The sequence below is a fragment of the Populus trichocarpa genome, chromosome 16, assembly GCF_000002775.5.
Source record: "Populus trichocarpa isolate Nisqually-1 chromosome 16, P.trichocarpa_v4.1, whole genome shotgun sequence".
Taxonomy (NCBI): domain Eukaryota; kingdom Viridiplantae; phylum Streptophyta; class Magnoliopsida; order Malpighiales; family Salicaceae; genus Populus; species Populus trichocarpa.
The window spans coordinates 6970121-6988455 of record NC_037300.2 but is presented as its reverse complement, the minus strand read 5'-3'; the positions used below and the strand labels follow the sequence as shown (position 1 = coordinate 6988455).

At 29.5% G+C, this 18335-nt stretch overlaps 1 protein-coding gene across 1 annotated transcript; it reads right to left on the bottom strand.

The window, feature by feature from the left end:
* Positions 1-2528: 2528 nt before the first annotated feature.
* Positions 2529-6919, bottom strand: LOC7467617 (syntaxin-71). The gene is made up of 9 exons (XM_002322832.4): positions 6516-6919; positions 6208-6333; positions 5858-6017; positions 5559-5644; positions 5388-5456; positions 5186-5230; positions 5033-5095; positions 4852-4928; positions 2529-2752 (listed from the first exon to the last, which is right to left on the bottom strand). The coding sequence occupies exons 1-9, from the start codon at positions 6669-6671 to the stop codon at positions 2737-2739; spliced, it is 798 nt and encodes a 265-aa protein (XP_002322868.1). The 5' UTR covers positions 6672-6919; the 3' UTR covers positions 2529-2736.
* Between the last annotated feature and the right edge of the window lie 11416 nt (positions 6920-18335).

Here is an 18335-nt window from a genome sequence, read left to right as displayed (position 1 = left end):
AATGATCAGAGGGCGGTCAATGGAGGTTCAAAGACCATTACTTCGCCAGTATCTTTGATGCTACTATACTATACGTGGAATAGTATTATATTTGTAGATATAGTGGTGACAGTTTGTACATTCAGATAGGTATGGTAATTTGTATTGTACGTATATCTTATGGTGATTCATTTATAATGGATAGCATGAATATACAGCTAGGATATTTGTGAGGTTTGGGAAAGCTAAAATATACGTGTTTGATTTATGTGTGTGTGTGTGTGTGTGTGTGTAGGATAAAATGAGATCGAAAATTGTTGCAAGGCTTGTATTCCTTAATTTTTCATGTACTGCCAGTATTATAAGCTATCAAAGGCAGTACTAGTTATTATTGTAAATACTAAACTCAATTCCATGTGTTGTTTCCTTAACATTACTAGTTGGGTCAAGTCAAGGAAGAAAGTCTTTTTAGATTGTAATGGATAAATGATACACAAGACAGGTTAATGTTTTACCAATATAAAAAGAAATATTCATGTGATATTAATATTTAAAAAAAAATCTAAGAATTTAGTAACTGAAAGAGGTCGTACATACTATCAGAGTAGTAATTTGAAAAGCAAACAAAACACAATGAAACGAGTATCTCATGCAATTAATTTAATTTAATTAAAAAATAAAATTATGAGACAATACAAACACGCGACTCAAGTCATGGACTCCACTTGGTTTAATAACTTTGTTTTTTTTACTATTTTTACTAAGTTATGCGATAACAAAAATAAACACTCGTAAAATTAAACACAAATAAATATTAGAATGTTTGGTCAAAGCTGTTATAACCTCATAAAAAACAAACCAAAACAAATTAGAAAGATGAGTTTAAAATCAATAAAGTATTGAAGAATATAATTGAAAAAAAAATCAATAAAAAATTGAATACAAACCCAATATTGAAATAAAAAATTAAAAAAATAAAACATCTTTAACTATTTATATGAACAATAAAAGCAATGAGTCATACCCCTAGATTTTTTAGTATGTTTTACTAGATTACAAGCTCATGTTGCACTAGAGGTCATATCAAAAAAATATTAAATGTAACAAAAAATATTTAAACCGTAGAAAACCATTTGTTATTTTATTTTAACACAATCCAACAAGTTAATCTTGAAAGCTCTTGATATGGTTTATTACCTAACCTAGGCTTAAAATCAAACCATATAAAAATTATCTCAACATGAGCTAGTTAACTTGATCGATCTGAAAGTATCCTAGCAAAGAAAAGATGAAATCGACATTAAAAGTTTTTTTGACTTAACTTCTTACTTAGCTGAGTTTAAAATTAAACCATGTAAAAATTATTTTGACGTGACCTAGTTGACTTAACTGACCCAAAAAAAACTTGACTAACCAGTAAAAAAAATATGAGGACAATTGAGAAAAAAAAATGATAAAATTAAGAAAAAAAAAAACCCATTCCAACTCCTTACTTGACCTAAATTTAAAATTAAATTATTTGAAAATTATCTCAATATGATCTAGTCAACTTCGTCGATCTAAAATTAATCTAAGTGATTGTTAAAACAAATCTAAGGAATGAAAAAAAAATGAAATTGAAATTAAAAAAAAATAGAGGAAAATAAAGGGAGCTAAATTGAAAAAAAAAAAGAAGAAGAAGAAAAAGAAGCTGCTTGACCAGAACAGTGAAGCTCCATAACGATACGTATGGTATAGAAGTAATAATGATAAAATATTAACTCCGGCCCAACTTCTGCGAAGACATATCCACTCACCCTACCTTCAGACACTTCACAGTCCACAAACTGTTGCATTTAATGCAGGATGGTCCTCAATATGGCCAGCTCTTTATCTTCATTACACCAATCATATCATGACACAAATCCTCTTGACCATCCCCACCAAAAGCATGAAGAATCAACCAGAGAGAGGTGAGAGGAGCACCACAATCCATGACTTCCTAGTTCACTACCAGTAAAATAATCTAAGCAAAACTAGAGAAAAGATGGCATTAAGCGAATCAATTGTTCAACCTACTGGATCCAAATCCCAGCGTTGGTGACTTTTGTCTCAGTTAACTAAAATCATGAGCAAAGAAGAGGTTATCTCGAAATATCTCCATGTAGTTTAAGAGCATCATTTGACATGCATATATCCAGGACAACCCTAGAAAAATTGAATCTTAGGATTGTCCTACCTCAGTCTCTAAGGTGGGAAGAGAATGCAGTCCTATAGAGCCCAATCGATGAAGGCCAAAAAGGAAGTGGGGTGGGGGATCCGAGAATAACAAAATGCAAGATCCATAAGAAACAGCTGTCAAAACGTCAATCCTTAAATCCACACTAATTCCCAAAACACTAATTTATTTTCCATACAGGCACATTGCCCAGTCACACCTACGCCAACTTCTTTCTACAACAAACCAAAAATATACTCCTAGATTTAGGCATGGCAATGTGAGACAAGTCTGCTATTACAAACTTTGGGATGATTTCTATGGGTCAGATTCAGCACGTAAATACCCAAACTGAGAGAAACAAATTGCAAGATATTAAGATATGATAAAAGTACATGAATGACAAACATACATTTTCAAGTGTGAGAAGTTACTCCCAGCACGATAACAAATCAAATGAAAACACAAGCGCCATTGAAGTCCTCAAATACAAGATTATACCAGAAAAAAGCCAACACTGCCGTACCATGGAAGTAGATGGGGTAGAGTCTTCATTTTCTTCACTTCTTCAGCACACTGCAAAGGAAGATGCTTTTTTCAGAAAAACTTCCCACTTGACAAACAACAGAAGAGCTGACCGGACATTTGACTTTTAAGGGCAATCTAAAGATGAGCTGACCAGTGGTAATATAGTAAATCAAGAAATCATACCAATTTAGAACCAAGCACAAATTCTTTCCTAGTTTCTCTTGGTAAATCAATAACTTGAAGGTCCCATAACTCATATGTACCCCCAACTAAATAACCAGGTCAGAAACCAACAACACTAAAGTTATCATATAAACGCATATAACATGTTAAGATATTAAAATAAGTCGATGTTGGACCATCCCCTTTCTGCAGTTTACACTTTAAATGTATTACATAGCCATCAAGATGCCAGATGACCCCAGTCAACAACTGTACAGATTTTATATAAACAGCAATACAATGAAGACCAAATTACGCATTTGAAATACAATATGCCCTTCAAGAGTTTAGAATCCAATGGAAAGGTGATTGTAATTGTAACAGATCCATAAATGAAATTGTCTCTGGCAAGTGGCTAAACCTCCTTAAGAAGGCAGTTATCTCCAAATTCTCACAACTTCATTGCTCTAGTTCTTGACCATACCCTTTTCATCAATTATTCATCACAAATATCCATACTTTCATTTAGTAGACTTGTACCTCAAAAACTAATGGTATTAGAGCCTCTAAAACTATAAAACTAGAAGACAGACAAGATTAACAAAATGCACTCAAAAGATTTGGAAATACAAACATGAAAAACAGATTTTGTGTTCTTTAAGATGGTAGAATTCAATAGGTGATCCTAATTTTAACCTGTACATCAAATTGTTTCTGGCACAAACCTCTGAGAAGGAGTTATACCCTAAATTATGGAGTCCTTGATCTAGTCTTTTAGCATATTGTTTCATCAGTTAGTTACAATATCCAATACTTGATCAACTGATGATTCAACAATTGATGACACTAAGCCTCTACAACTATAAACAATAATATAGGTAGAAGAAGGCAGACAGGATAAACCAAATACATACCTCAAGAAAAAAAAGAGGAGGAAATAATATTAAATTAGAATGCTTCAGATGGAGGACCAACTCAATTGAAATTAAGATGTTTATTTCATTATTTTAACTATATTTTTATGTTTCAATAAAGATTTTGTTTTTGTTTTCTTTCCTATTTAGAGTTCATAAAATTGAGGTGTGCCTATTAAAATACTCTCTATTTGGACAGCTCTTATTATGGAAATGAGAACTTGAGTTGCCACTGCAGGGTTTGATTTCTTTGTGTGTTCTTATTCAACCAGTGGATTCCTGTTGTTTATGCCACCTCAATAAATAAAAAAATGGTAAGAGTTAACATGCTAATTAACATAGCTAAAATAAAGGTGTTAAAACAGATGCTGTACACGCTAGAAATGATTAGACAAGAAACAAGTCCATCCATGGAAGATGAAGATGGCACCTGTTCAGGATGAGTAAAGAGACAGTGATTTTCAATGGGGTATCAATATGCATCATAAAGCTATGAACACACTTGTAACAAAGACATATCTTAAAATATTGGGACTTAAGAGGATACAAGTTCAACCAAAAAAGACATATTTTTAAGTGACAAAAAATGATATAGTGAGATAATAGATTACAAAAAGAGCACCTACAACAGAATTAAATGAAAAAATCTGTGTAGCTTCCAACTGTGGGATGAAGCTGAGTTGAATTGACTTGTTAATGAAAGTAAAATTTTCACTCTTCTTCTTTGACCCATTTCAAGAAATTTCCCAGCATGGTACTTCTTTTAAAGCTAGTTCATCCTAGCTATACAACGTGAACTTCCGATAAAAGGATTCTACAGCATCAGTTCATAGCAGAATAAAATACTCATTGAGCCAGGATCTAACAAACATGAACGAATCCTAATTTAAGAATTGCATTGACGAGACATATTTTCTACTAAATCCTACAAAAAAGCTTGATTTTACAATGTACAAGGAATTAGAAACAAAGAAAGTTCACCCAAACATAATGGAGATATTAAGCAGAACATTTGATTGCATATGAATGATGTGGACATGTAAACTACTTATGAAAGTAGTAGGAACTTACTTGTACAAGTAGGCAGCTATTCCAAGGATTATGATCAACAAAACAATATCAATACAGAAATTCCGACTAGATCTCAACTGGAACAGAATGAAAACTTGTGTCAGATTAAAAAATAAGCCTGAATCTGGATGCATCTCAGAAGAATAAAAAATCAAACTTTGTTAAGATGAAGCTCAATCACCTGGTTAACAGTGTCTTTAAGTCTAACATTGGTATTCTTAAGGTCAGCAGCCGCCTTGTCCACCTGTAAGGAAGCACAGGGCGCACTTCTTGTAAACTCTATTTCCATCAGAGTGGCACTGAAAATTTAGAAGGATACGGCAATGCTTCTCACCTTAGTGTCAATTTCATCCATCAAAGGAACTTGTCTGTCAATCTCCTGCACATATCACGTAGCACAAACAAATTCAAATGCCATGGATAATTACTTATCTGCCAACAATCACTTACAAATAGCCTTGCTTGCACATCCCACGCTACAACATATTTGCCACACAAAAGGAGAGAAGAAATAAGACATTTATTGAAAATAATACCTCATTCATGTCATGAGCCATATTCTTCAGCGTGTCCAAACCATCTGAAATCATATCCAACCCTTGATCCTGAGGGAATGTCAAAGTTAATAACAAGGGAAACCATGAGCCCAACAACTTCCTTCAATTATAAGATGAAAAACAAACACACTGCTACTTTATATGACTTACCTGCTTCATTTTACGCATTTCATACTCTTGCCTGAATTGACTAGACGTCTCAGTTTCTTGAAAGTATTCATTATCAAACTGCCCATCTATTACCCAAAGGAAATATATAAGTAGAATACACTAATTATCCATGAACCATGAGCCAACAAGGAGGAAAAGTATCAAACATCACTACCTAAGTACTGAAATAAGCTACAAACGATTCAAAACCTTCCCACTCATAACAATCTTAGGAATCATGAGAAATAAAATGTACTATTCACAGTTCAACACAGCTTCAATACAAGTGAACAAATAACCTGAATCAAATTTGATTTCAGCACGGGGAGCTGAAGTCCCCCAACCTCCAGTTTGTTTGGGCGCAGCTGCAGTTCCATCTGGTATAGCTTGAATCCTATCTGGCAATGCAAGGACCAAATCATTTCGTGCAGCAAGTTCTTCTGTAGAAAGTCCTTTAACCTGTCAATACTCCAACCCTGATGCTGTCAATTGTATAATTTGGATGCTAAAAACCAATTTATGATAGAAAAACGATGCGATCAAAGAGAAATTCATGTATACTACGGAGGAATCGTGAGTGATATCAATTTCGAGAGTTAATGTATACCGAGTCAGAGAAAATCACTTGAAAGAGTTTTCAAAAACTAACCTTCTTTACGGCTAATCTCTGCAGTTTAGGGACTTCCTCAAGCAATCTAGCCTTAGTTCTACGAAGCTCTGCGTTTATAGCAACAGCAGAGGCCTTACTTTTCTCCTTGGAAGCAAGCTCGGCTTTCTGTATAGATCAAATCACTCGAAATTCAAGAATGCAAGCAGAAATACAGTAATTAACCTTCCAATTAACAGAAACTACACTGCAAAACTATAAATTGATTTAATTAAAGCCTAAATCAACGAGTTGATACTAATTTTGAAACATGAAAGGAATCAATTTGATTACAAAGAGATCGAAGAAACCTGGTGAGCCGCTTCAATGTCAGAATCAATGGCGGCGTAGAGGCGAGCAAAGGCATCGTCGCCGGAGACATTGAGATCTTTTTGCTTTTCAATGTCGTATTTGTCGTATTTGTTGCAGATCGCGTCTACTCGAGTTAATATGTCAATCACGCTCATTTTATAAGTTTTTATTATTATTATCGGTTAGAAGAAATGAAAGAGAGAAGAGAAGGATTTTGAGTTGAATTTCTTTGGTTTTGAGCTTATGGTGGTGATTTGAAGGGAATAATTTAGCAAGAAGCGGTTTTCCGGTTCCAATTTTCAACTCTCCGACTCCGAGTAAGGTGAACAACAACAGCCTGTAATGCAACACTTTTTTATTACTTGATATTCTCTCTCTTTCATTAGCTAGTAAAGAAAGGATTTTGTAACTTTGGAATAATTTGATACTATAGCTTCAAAAGAGGTTGTAATTTGCGCTTTTTTTTTTATCCAAAGATAAGAAATTAGTTACTGTTTTTTGTTTATGTGGTTGCTTAAAAAAAATTGAATTTTTTAAAAAAAGTTATATTTTTATATTATTTTAATATAAAAATTAGTTTAAAAAAATAAAAATATATTATTTTAATATATTTTCAAGACAAAATCATTTTGAAAAGCAACTAGTTTGGTCTAGCAGGTTACTATAGTAACTCGTCAATCCAGGTTCTGACCTAAAATTAAGTTCTAAAATAAATCAAGTGAGAATTAACATGGTGTGATCCTGATGATTTGGCAAGTGTATTAATAACTCGGTCTATCCAATCAAATCTTGATTTGAATTTTAAAAAAAAATAAAAAACAACATCAATTTAACATTTTTTTTACAAAAAAAATTAAAAATCACTAAAATAATGATATTTTGAATTGACTCAAATTAAATCAGAATAGCCTACCCAGTTAGTGACCTAGTTCATGGCCTGACTGGATTTAATAACTATATTTTTTAATATATTTTCTATTTAATCATAAGATAATAAAAATGGATATTCGCATAAAAGATAACAAATAAAATTATGGAGAAAAATTATATTTTTTTATTGAAATTGTCTTTTTAATCCATTTAATTGTTTTACAACAAAATATTATTTTTATTAAAAACATAATTCATTGAACAAAAAGCAAAAAACAACTAGAAAAAGTTTTTTGAAAATTATAACGATTAAGGAAAAGGTATATATTTTTAATTAAAAAAATCTAATTTCTTATTCAAGCATTTCTTTTTTTGTTTTCATGAAAACATTTTTTTTAATGAAAAATATTGTTTTCTAAGACAAAACTTCTTATGATCATAAAAAAAAATATTAATTAAAAAATCATAAATCGATTATCATTTTACAACAATATGAAAAAGTATAAGAACAATAAATCTAAGAACAATATATAAAATAAATTACAATAAAAAACTAAGAATATAGATATTTTATTTTTATTCAATATTAATAAGAATGTTATTTTAAAAATTATATATATCATGCTAATACATAAAAAATTTTATAAACAAATCGATAATATCATCATAAAAAAAACATGATCTTCTTAAAAACGATCCCATAATTTTTTATTACCAACATGGTTTTTAAATAAAAAACGGTAATAATTAAAATAAAAATTTACTAAAAATTTTAATAATTTGAAATAAGTAGAAAAAATGTATACCATAATTTTAGCACTTTGTTTTTAATTTAGTTATTATCCTTCTAATTTTATTTTTTATTTCAACTAATTTCAACATTTTTTCTCAATGTTTCTTTCATTTTTTCTTTGATTGCACTTAAAATGGTCCCTTAATAGTCTTTTTCAATATAGTCATTGACTTTTAATTTTTTAATTATTTAGTCAATTTCACTCATTTCTCGATTTTTCTTCATAATTTCAGCTTTGATTGTAATAAAATAGTCCCTCACTATAGGCACAATTTTCAATCTAGTCCATGGCTTTCTAATTTTCATTTATTTTCTCACTTTTTCTCTACATTCTCATCCTTGATTGCATTTTTGTATTTTTTTTTTCTTTTATCTTTTTTCTTTTTCGTTCTTTTTTTTTAATATTTTTTAACCTTCAATTGAAATATTTTCATTTTTGGTTTAAACATATTTTTTTCCTAGATGAGTTAAAAATCGGATTAAAACAAAAACATTAGAAGAGAAAGCAACATGCAAACTAAAAAAAAAAAAAAGCGAAGGAGAGGAAAAGAAAAGGACAACGAAATAGAAATAACCTTAAACTCTCTCAATGTTGTTAATATTATAATTAATATGATTACTTAAAACTTTATGGATATAAATTAATTCAGGTTGAATATTGATTGGGTTTCGAGACAGGCAGAATAATATCCATTATCCTAAACAATAAACTATTCATAAAATATCTAACTCTTATTCAAATAAGTTTAAGCAGGTATACACGAAGTTTCTGTGAAACTTTACATATAATTGTTTTTTTAATATATAATTAGCGTAGAAACTAGTAGTGTTCTTTACGTATCTCGAATTAGAGGTATTTAAAAAATTCTATCACTCAAGACAATAAAAAAAACTAAAGAAAAATTAATTGAAAAAATCAAACCGAGATGAAAAACCAATTAAACTGATTTTTAAAATCATAAAATCTAACCGGTTTGGTTTGGTTTGGTTTCTGTTTTACAACTGAAACTGATAAACTGAACTGGTCCAACCAAAAAAACCGAATATCTATAAAAATCAAGAGAAGTGTAAATTAACTTAACCCTAACATAACCCCCATCACAAAAAGCCAACACCTAAAAAATACTTTTCTCATTCTTCCTTTCCTTTTCATCTTCTTGCGCCTCATATCCATCTCATTTTTTTTTTTCACATTATCTAGCCGGACACAAACCCACCTCTCCATCTCCCTAGCTTTTCTTTTATGTTCTCTCATCTTGTTTGAAGGTAATTATATTGTGTTTATTGAGTTAAATTTTATGCATTTTAACCGAACACAACTACCAAGGATATTTACCTTTTGTTATTGTGGATCCTCTAACCCAAAGCTCTCACGGCTTGTTATACGTAAGGATATCAAGATTTATGGCTGACCTTGTAGATGTTGATGTATAACTTTTGAGAAATGAAGATCATCAAATTGCTTTCGGCACCTATTTTTTTTGTTTTTTAGCTAATACCAAGGAGTGGGAATCAGTGAGTCACAAACAAACAAATAATAATAAACTATCAACTTTCTAGATGTCATTGATTTTTCTGACTTCATTATTTCATGTAAGCAAATAATTTCATTTTTTTGATTTTGAGAGGAAAAACAAACATAAATATATTAGCTGATAAATGGAGAGAGAGAAAAAAATTGAAACACTTGATAGTTTAAAAAGAGCTATAAAGTATAAACCATCATATTATATATTTAAAAAAAGCCCATATACAGGATTAGATCTACCGATTTTATTTATAAAAAAAACGAACCAAACTGATTTGGTTTGAACTTGATTTCGGTTTGGTCCGGACTATATTTTCTAAAATCAATCTAATTTGGTTTAGTTAATTTTTTAATTCAAACCAAACCGAAATGTGAACACCTCTATCTCGAATGTTCTTTACACGTGGAAATTAATAATAACAAGAAAGATTCGACTGATTCTTCTTTCCTTCTATCTTAAGAATTCAACTACATTCCATCAAGGCAGCTACCTCCTCTTAAAAACACAGTGCCTCCTCGAAAACCACTTCAGTGCACATTCGTTCTTACACCAACTCTCAAAATCTAAGTTCTTTCTCTGTTTTCTTGAATCCCTGCAAACATGCAGATCTTCATGAAAACCTTAACAGGAAAAACCATAACTCTCGAAGTCGAGAGTTTTGATACAATCAATCAACAACGTCAAAGTCAAAATTCAAGACAAGGAAGGCATCCCTCCTGATCAACAACGTCTGTCCTTGTTGATTACAACATTCAAAGGAATCCCCACACCACCTTGTCCTCAAGTTATTTGGGAATTTCCTCATGTCAATAGTGTTTATTAGGGTCTATTGTATCATGATGGTATAAAGCATAAATATGTGAAGACTTTAGATCTTAGTGTTTTAATATTTATGGCACAAGACTATTGATTGTTGCATTGATAAATTGTTTGAGATTTTTTACCTACTCTTGCATCCTGAATTTTATGATTCTGATTAATAGTACTTATTGGTTAATTATTTATACCTAATTTTTTTATTAATTTTAGAAATTAATTTCTTATTATGGACAGTATTATGATCTATGACCATGAAATTTATGAAACTCTCTGCAAGGAGTTTTTATAATTCTTTTATTGAGATCTATTAATATATTTATTTGTAGACAATTACTAAAGAAAAATCATGATATAGTTTACATGATTATTAAGGTATATCAACTTAAAATTTTTAGCTGATAATTAATCATGCCATGTTGAGATTGTGATGATAATTAACTTAGGAGCAGCCACGATATCTTAAGTTATTTTGATGATCATGTTAATGTTTATTAAGTTAATGTGCTCTTAGTACATAGCTTAATTTCAATTATTTTATAAAAGTAATGACTTGGCCTACTGAAAGGTTGTTATTTTTAGGATTTAATTGAATAAGATAATAAATTGACATTAAATATGAATTTTATTCTAAGCCCTTTTGTGTGAATAAGTTTTATTCTTAGTCTTTTATTTCTTAGTCTTATTATTAAAGAATTAGTAAGTTCTATGTATGATCCGTCCCATGAAGGTTGAAATTTACTACTATATTGACATTGGTTAATTCAGATAAAATATATGTTTCATAGCATTAAAATATTTTCTTGGTTATTAGAACTTTTGCTACTGCTTATATTGATACATCTAGTATTTATATGTTATATGGTGATAATTTTATTGATTAGAAGGAGAATATCCATTTTGTATTAGGGTGTGTGGATTTGGATTTAACATTACATGTGGATGAATTACCCATCTCCACTGAATTAAATAATGCTCAGGAAAAGACTGATTATAAGCAGTGAAAACGTTCAAATCACTTAAGTTTAATACTTATAAAATCTCGCATAAGTAAGAGTATTAAGGGTTTCACCATTCAATGCTCTAGGGAAAAAGATTTTCTAAAAGCCATAAAGAAACAATTTGCTCATTCTTAATAAAAAGGCTTTCATATATGTTATTTTACTATTCTAAAGGTATGCACGAGCATATTATGGAAATGAAGGACATTGCTACTCAATTGAAGTCCTTGGAGGTTGAATTTTTTGTTCATTCTTGATTTATTTCAATTTAAACTCCAAAATATGATATGTTTAAGATTTCTTATAAAACACATAAAGAAAAATGGTTAGTCAATGAATTATTGACCATGTGTGTTCAAGAAAAAAGGAGATTGAGACTTTAAAGACCTAGAAGTGCTCATTTGGTTTCTCAAACTAAAACAAATGACAAGAAAGGTAAAATGACTTTTAAAGTGAAGAAATATTGTGATATGCCAATAAAGCTATTGTTCTAGGATTAAGATAACAATAACACCTAAGAGGAGAGTAAATTAGGTATGAAAGGTAAAAATACAATTTAAAAACTTTTTTATTTAATAGCATACAATTATAAATGCAATAATTAAAGAGTTAGAATTTAGAGAGGATGCTTAAGTTTTATAGAGGTTTGGAAAACCTTATACTCCTCTTCTTGAGCTTCCATTTAAGAGTTCCACTATCACACATCAGTCTTCTTAGCAAGTGAAACCTAAACTTTACACAATATTTTTATAGGTAGAAGATCAAACCCAATCTTTTTATGAGCTTAGGATCAAACCAATCTTTTTCCAGGTAAAGTAGCAAACCTAATCGTTTTATAGGCTAAAGATCAAATTGTTATCCCTAAACTTTTTACGGGCTAAAGATTAGAAAACCTTATATCAATACTTGTTGAAAAACAAGTATTAAACCACTCACAATTTAGTCTCTAAGAGACTTTCCCAAGTGTTTAGAGTGTCCCTTACACTTTCCACAATACTCTCTTAGTAGTGTAAATTGGAATAATAATTAAGCTTATTTGGAGGATTTTTGCCAATTCACACTTAACATTTTTTTTTATGATTACAAGTGAAACAGGGGTGTTAGAAGTTATTTTTTAGGAGTATGCTTGGGTTTTTGCCTTAGGAGTTCCACACCTATTTTGGTTAAGGGAAGGACTATTTATAGGTTTAGAAATGAAACTAATCGATAGAGATAGCTTTTTACCTGTTGGAGAATCGATTGGATCGTTTTAGAATCGGTCAGACTATTTTGAAGAACCCCATGTGTTTTTAGAAATTTTCCAGAAATAGACTAGTCATTTTGATAAATAGCTAGACTATTTTAAGAAATGATCAGACCGTTTTGGCTATGTCCAATTCTGTCCTATTTTTGTGTTTTTTTTTTCTTTTCTTGGTTTTCTTTGGTCCTTTTGGGTTTGTTTATATTGTGTGGATATTACAATGTATCCTAAATAAGTTGAGTGCTATTTGGCAAAATTTTATTACAAAATCTTGATTAGCGAAATCGATAATCATTATATTTACAAGTTTTTTGTTCTTGACCTTCATAAATCATTTCCTTACTTGTTTGATGAAATTTTTAATGTTGTAATCATGTTTAAATCATCACAAAAGTGTGCAATATAATATATATGAATTATGTTTCGCTTAACAATTAAAAACAAGATTAATGCATGTGGAACACAAGTATGTTTCATATAGTATATTGGCATCAACTTATTAAATCACTTAAGCATTATAGCATGACATTTAAAAGCTTCATGGCATATATCAAAACTATATCAAACCAATGTTTTATTATTGACATATAACATATTCTTAATTAATAAATTGGTTATTGACATATAACATATTACTTAATCAATATGACATACATATATGCATGAATATATTCAAGTATTCATCAAAACTATATCAAACCAATGTTTTATTATTGACAGATAGCATATTACTTAATTAATAACATCAATATTCAATGTTTATGCTATCATCAAAGCATAATTAACTCATCATTGTAGCTATAAGGCTAATAAAAGCAACATTGACAAAATTAACCAATGTTTTTTCTATAAGAAATGGTGACATGTTAAAAAAAGATTTCCGTAAGTATAAGAAGTGACTTATAAAGAAAGGTAAAGTCAATTTTTAGTATGTCATGAATCTTTTTTCATTAAGGCTTCTAGTAATACATGGTGGATTGGTTTTGGTTCTACAATCTATATTATTATTATTATCATATAGGGCCTTTTGAGTCTAAAAAAGCCAAAGGAAAATAAGGAGACATCTATTTAGGAAACCGGATGCACTATGATGTTAAAGTTGTGGGGACTTTTAGATTAATTTTAAAATCTGAACTTATATTGGATTTGGAAAATATCATTTATGTTCCATCCTTTTTAGAAGTTTGATTTCAATTTCTAAAGTCTATAATGTTCATTATGTATTTTTTTATGAAAATATTTTTAGTATTTTAAAAAATAAAAATTTTATTGGTGGTGGAACATTAATTAATGGTTTATATAGAATTGATCTAAACCCCACTTTTGAGCTCAACTATGTATCAATACATGTTGATTTTGGTATTAAAAGGAGCAAAATTGATGAGGATTCCTCTATGTTATGGAATACAAAATTAGGTCACATTTCTATTGAAAGAATTAAAAGATTAGTGAATTATGAAGTTTTAAACACTTTTAATTTCACTGATTTTAGTACTTGTGTAAATTGTATAAAAGGAAACCAAACTAACAAGACCACTAAAGGTGTTACGAGGAACTTAGAAATTTTAAAAATCATATATATTGAGCTTTGCAGACTATTTAATACTCTATGCTTGAATGGTCAGGGATATTATATCTCATTCATTAATCATCAATCTAGATTTATTTATCTATCTGTTACTTAATGAGGTTTAAGCTAATGCTTTTAAGACCTATAAGACTGAGGTAGAGAAACAAGATGAAATGACCATAAAGATTGAAAGGTCAGATAGAGATGGAGAATATTATGGTACATATATAAAAAATAGATAAATATGATGTCCATTTATAAAGTTCCTTAAAGGAGAGGGTATTATTGTACAATATATAATGTCTGGCATACCACGACAAAATGATATAACTTAAAGAAGGAACCATACACTTATGGACATGGTAAGGAGCATGATTAGTAATTCTAATATACTATTATCCTTATGGAGTGAAGCATTAAAGATTGCTATGTATATTTTAAATAGAATTTTATCCAAAGCTATGTCTAAAACATCTTTTGAATTATAGAATGGATAGAAGCCCAATTTAAGTCATACATATATATGAGGTTGTCTTGGTGAGGTAAAAATTTATAATTCTCAACTAAAGAAATCGGACCTAAAAACAACCAATGAATATTTTGTTAATTATGCAATAAATTCTAAATAATATATGTTTTATTATCCTTATCATAACACAAGAATAGTAGAGGAAAGAAATGTTAAATTTTATGAGGATATCAATTTTAACGAGAGTAATTTTTTTTTATAAGGATAGAATTTGAGGAAACACAATATTCAACTAAGTTGTATAAAGATAAAAGACAATTGGTTATTGTTCAAGAAAATCATTTAGATAATATTGAACAACAACCAATTCATGAGCAATTAGTTCATGATAAGGTAAACCCACATGAGAAAATTGAATTAAAAAGATCTTCAGGAACAAGACCAATAATTTTTAATGACTATGTTGTATTCTTTCAAGAGTATGACTTTGATGTTAGATCTAAAGATGATCTAAATTTATTTTCATAAGCCCTGGATTGAGAAAACTCTACTATGTGGTATAATTTCATGAAGAAAAAAATGGAGTCTATGTATAAAAATCAAGCTTAGGACCTCATCAAACTACCAGAAGGAACTAAAGTCATTAATTATAAATGAGTTAATAAAACCAAAAGAGATGCTTCTGGTAATATCGAGCGATATAAAGCTAGACTTGTGGTTAAAGATTATACTAAAAAAAGAAGGCGTAAACTACCATAAAACCTTCTCTCCAGTTTCTAAAAAGGATTCATTTAGAATAATAATGGCATTCGTAGCTCTTTTTGATTTAAAGCTACATCAGATGAATATGAAAACAACATTGCTAAATAGAGATTTAGATGAAGAGGTATATATGAATTAACCTAAAGTTTTTTGTGATGACACAAATGGCCATTTGGTTTGTAAGCTAAAGAAATCTACATATGGACTAAAACAGGCCTCCGATAGTAGTATATTAAATTTTATAATGTTATAGTCTTATACAATTTTATTGAGAACATTGTTGATCAATGTATATACCTTAAGGTTAATAAGGGAAAATATATCTTTTTTGTTCTATATATAGATGATATTTTGATTGCAAGTAGTGACTTGGGTCTGCTACATGAAACAAAATAATTTTTTTTCTCAAAACTTTAATATGAAAGATTTGGGTGAAGCCTCTTAGTCATTGGCATAGAGATTCATGAAGACAGATCTCAAAGAACATTACAATTGTCTCAAAAGACCTACATTGAAAAAGTTTTGGAAATGTTTAAAATGTCAAATTCCATAGTAGCACCAATTATCAAAGGGTACATATTCAATTAGAATCAATGCTCATAAAATAAATTGGAAAAAGAACAGATGAGTAATATTCCATATGTATTTACAATTTTAGAGTTTAATGTATGCATAAGTCTGTACATAACCTGACTTGATATTTACAATAGGAATGTTGGGAAGGTTCCAAAGCAATCCAGGAATGAGTCATTAGAAAGCTACTAAAAAAGTCATCATGTACTTACAAGGAACCAGGGATTACAAGTTGACTTATAGATATACTAATCACCTTAAGGTGATTGGTTATTCAGAATCGGATTTTGTTGACTACGTAAACACAAGAAAGTCTACTTCAAGATACATATTTCTTCTTGTTGAATGAGCTATATCTTGGAGAAGTATTAAATAAACTATTATTGTTTTGTTTACTATGGAAGCATAACTCATTGCATGCTATAAAACAACAACACATGCAATCTGGTGAAGGAATTTTATTTTTGGTCTTAAAGTTTTCAATTTTATATCAAGGCCAATAAAGATATATTGTGATAATTTAGCTGTAGTTTTTTTTTCTAAGAATAATAAAAGTGGAAGTCAAAACAAACATATCAACATAAAATATCACATTATAAGAGAGAAAGTGAAGGAACATAAAGTGTTCGAGTGTGTTTGGTATTGCAGTAGCTGTTGTAGTTGTGGTTTGAAAAAAGTTATTTTATAAAAAGTACTTTTAGTTGAGGTTGATTTGAAAAAATAGGTGTTTGGTTAAAACTGTGGTTGAAATTGAGGTTGAACAAAAAGTAGTTTAATGTGTTTGGTTAAGAATGCTTTCGAAATTGAGGTTATAAAATAATTTTAAAATATATATATATATATATATATATATTAATATTGATGGTTTTTAATTTAAATATTGTAGATTTAACTATTGCTATTACATCATAAAATAAATAATACTTTATATAAAATATTTTTTATTGTTCCATTAAAATATCTGCAATTCCATCACGTTCATACATCCGACAAGGACTACAGTTTTTTTTGTTTCTTAAGCACGCAACAACATCAGGTAAAATATAATCAGGAACAAAATTGGGATTGCGATCAAATTCTGCAAATGTTACGTCATCAAGCGATCTTTGTCTAATTTATGTAGTTTCATTGAATAATGTTAAACACTAATTTTTCGAATAAAACACAATTAAAATAATAAAAAATAATTTTTATTTTTTATTTTACTGGATCGAACCCGTTTCAATACATTTTAAGTTTTGGACCGGAACCGGTTTGGCCAGAATAGTGCAGCATGCTGCACTATTCACGCTAATTAATTAGCATGATGTGCGAAGGCATGCAGCAGAGAGGCAGGAACGCGAAGAGAAGCATGTAATTTCTGCTTCAACAAAACAGCGTTTTCAACGTAGATAATGGTAGGGCCCACGCATAAAAATCACGGCTGATTTCAAAACCAAACACTATGTTGTTAATGTTACATAACAAACGCAGCCGCAGACGCTTAGCCAAACACACTCTTCATTGAGCATATTAGCATTGAGCTAATGTTCGCAAATCCCATGACTAAAGTATTGCCAACAAAATAATATAGAGATGGGTCTAGCTAAGTCATTTGATGTTTGAATTCATTTTATTTTAGTTAACTGTTTAGATATTTTTCTTTATGTTATTTTTAGAGATTAAAGTGATGTTTTATGCAAATAAAGTATTGTTTATATGTGTACAAAGTGTGTTATGATATATACAGGTGGATCTGAAAGACTTATTAGAAATTCATTCGTAAAGTTTATTTGATCATTAAGTGCTTATTGTGAAGATGTAATATATTGTAATACATGAAAGTAAATACTTGATTATAAAATGTGACCTCTAAATTCATATGTTATATTTTTTTATTTAAGTGTGAGTGTTTTTACTTACTAGATATTTTGAATTTTATAAAGATATTATCACTTTAGGTGGTGTTAGATGAGTTACGTGAGAAAATATTGAAAAATATCCTTAAAATAATCTAAATAACATGTAATTTTGTGATGAAATAATTAAGTTATAATTAAAACTTAAATTTCATTGGACACTAGTATTGAGCCCAACACATCCACATCCATGGATAAAAATATAAAAATTAAATTATATATATAAAAAATCTCTAATCTAAATGAAAAAATATTACAAAAAGTCTCTTGTTTCCATTCATATAATAACCCTAAATTT

What these genes read in the sequence shown, in the direction of transcription:
- LOC7467617 (XM_002322832.4), bottom strand. Translation starts at nt 6,671, where the DNA reads ATGAGCGTGATTGACATATTAACTCGAGTAGACGCGATCTGCAACAAA. An exon ending in ACATTGAAGCGGCTCACCAG is followed by an intron (nt 6,334 to 6,515) that starts GTTTCTTCGATC and finishes TGATCTATACAG; the next exon opens with AAAGCCGAGCTTGCTTCCAA. An exon ending in TGGCTCATGACATGAATGAG is followed by an intron (nt 5,231 to 5,387) that starts GTATTATTTTCA and finishes TGATATGTGCAG; the next exon opens with GAGATTGACAGACAAGTTCC.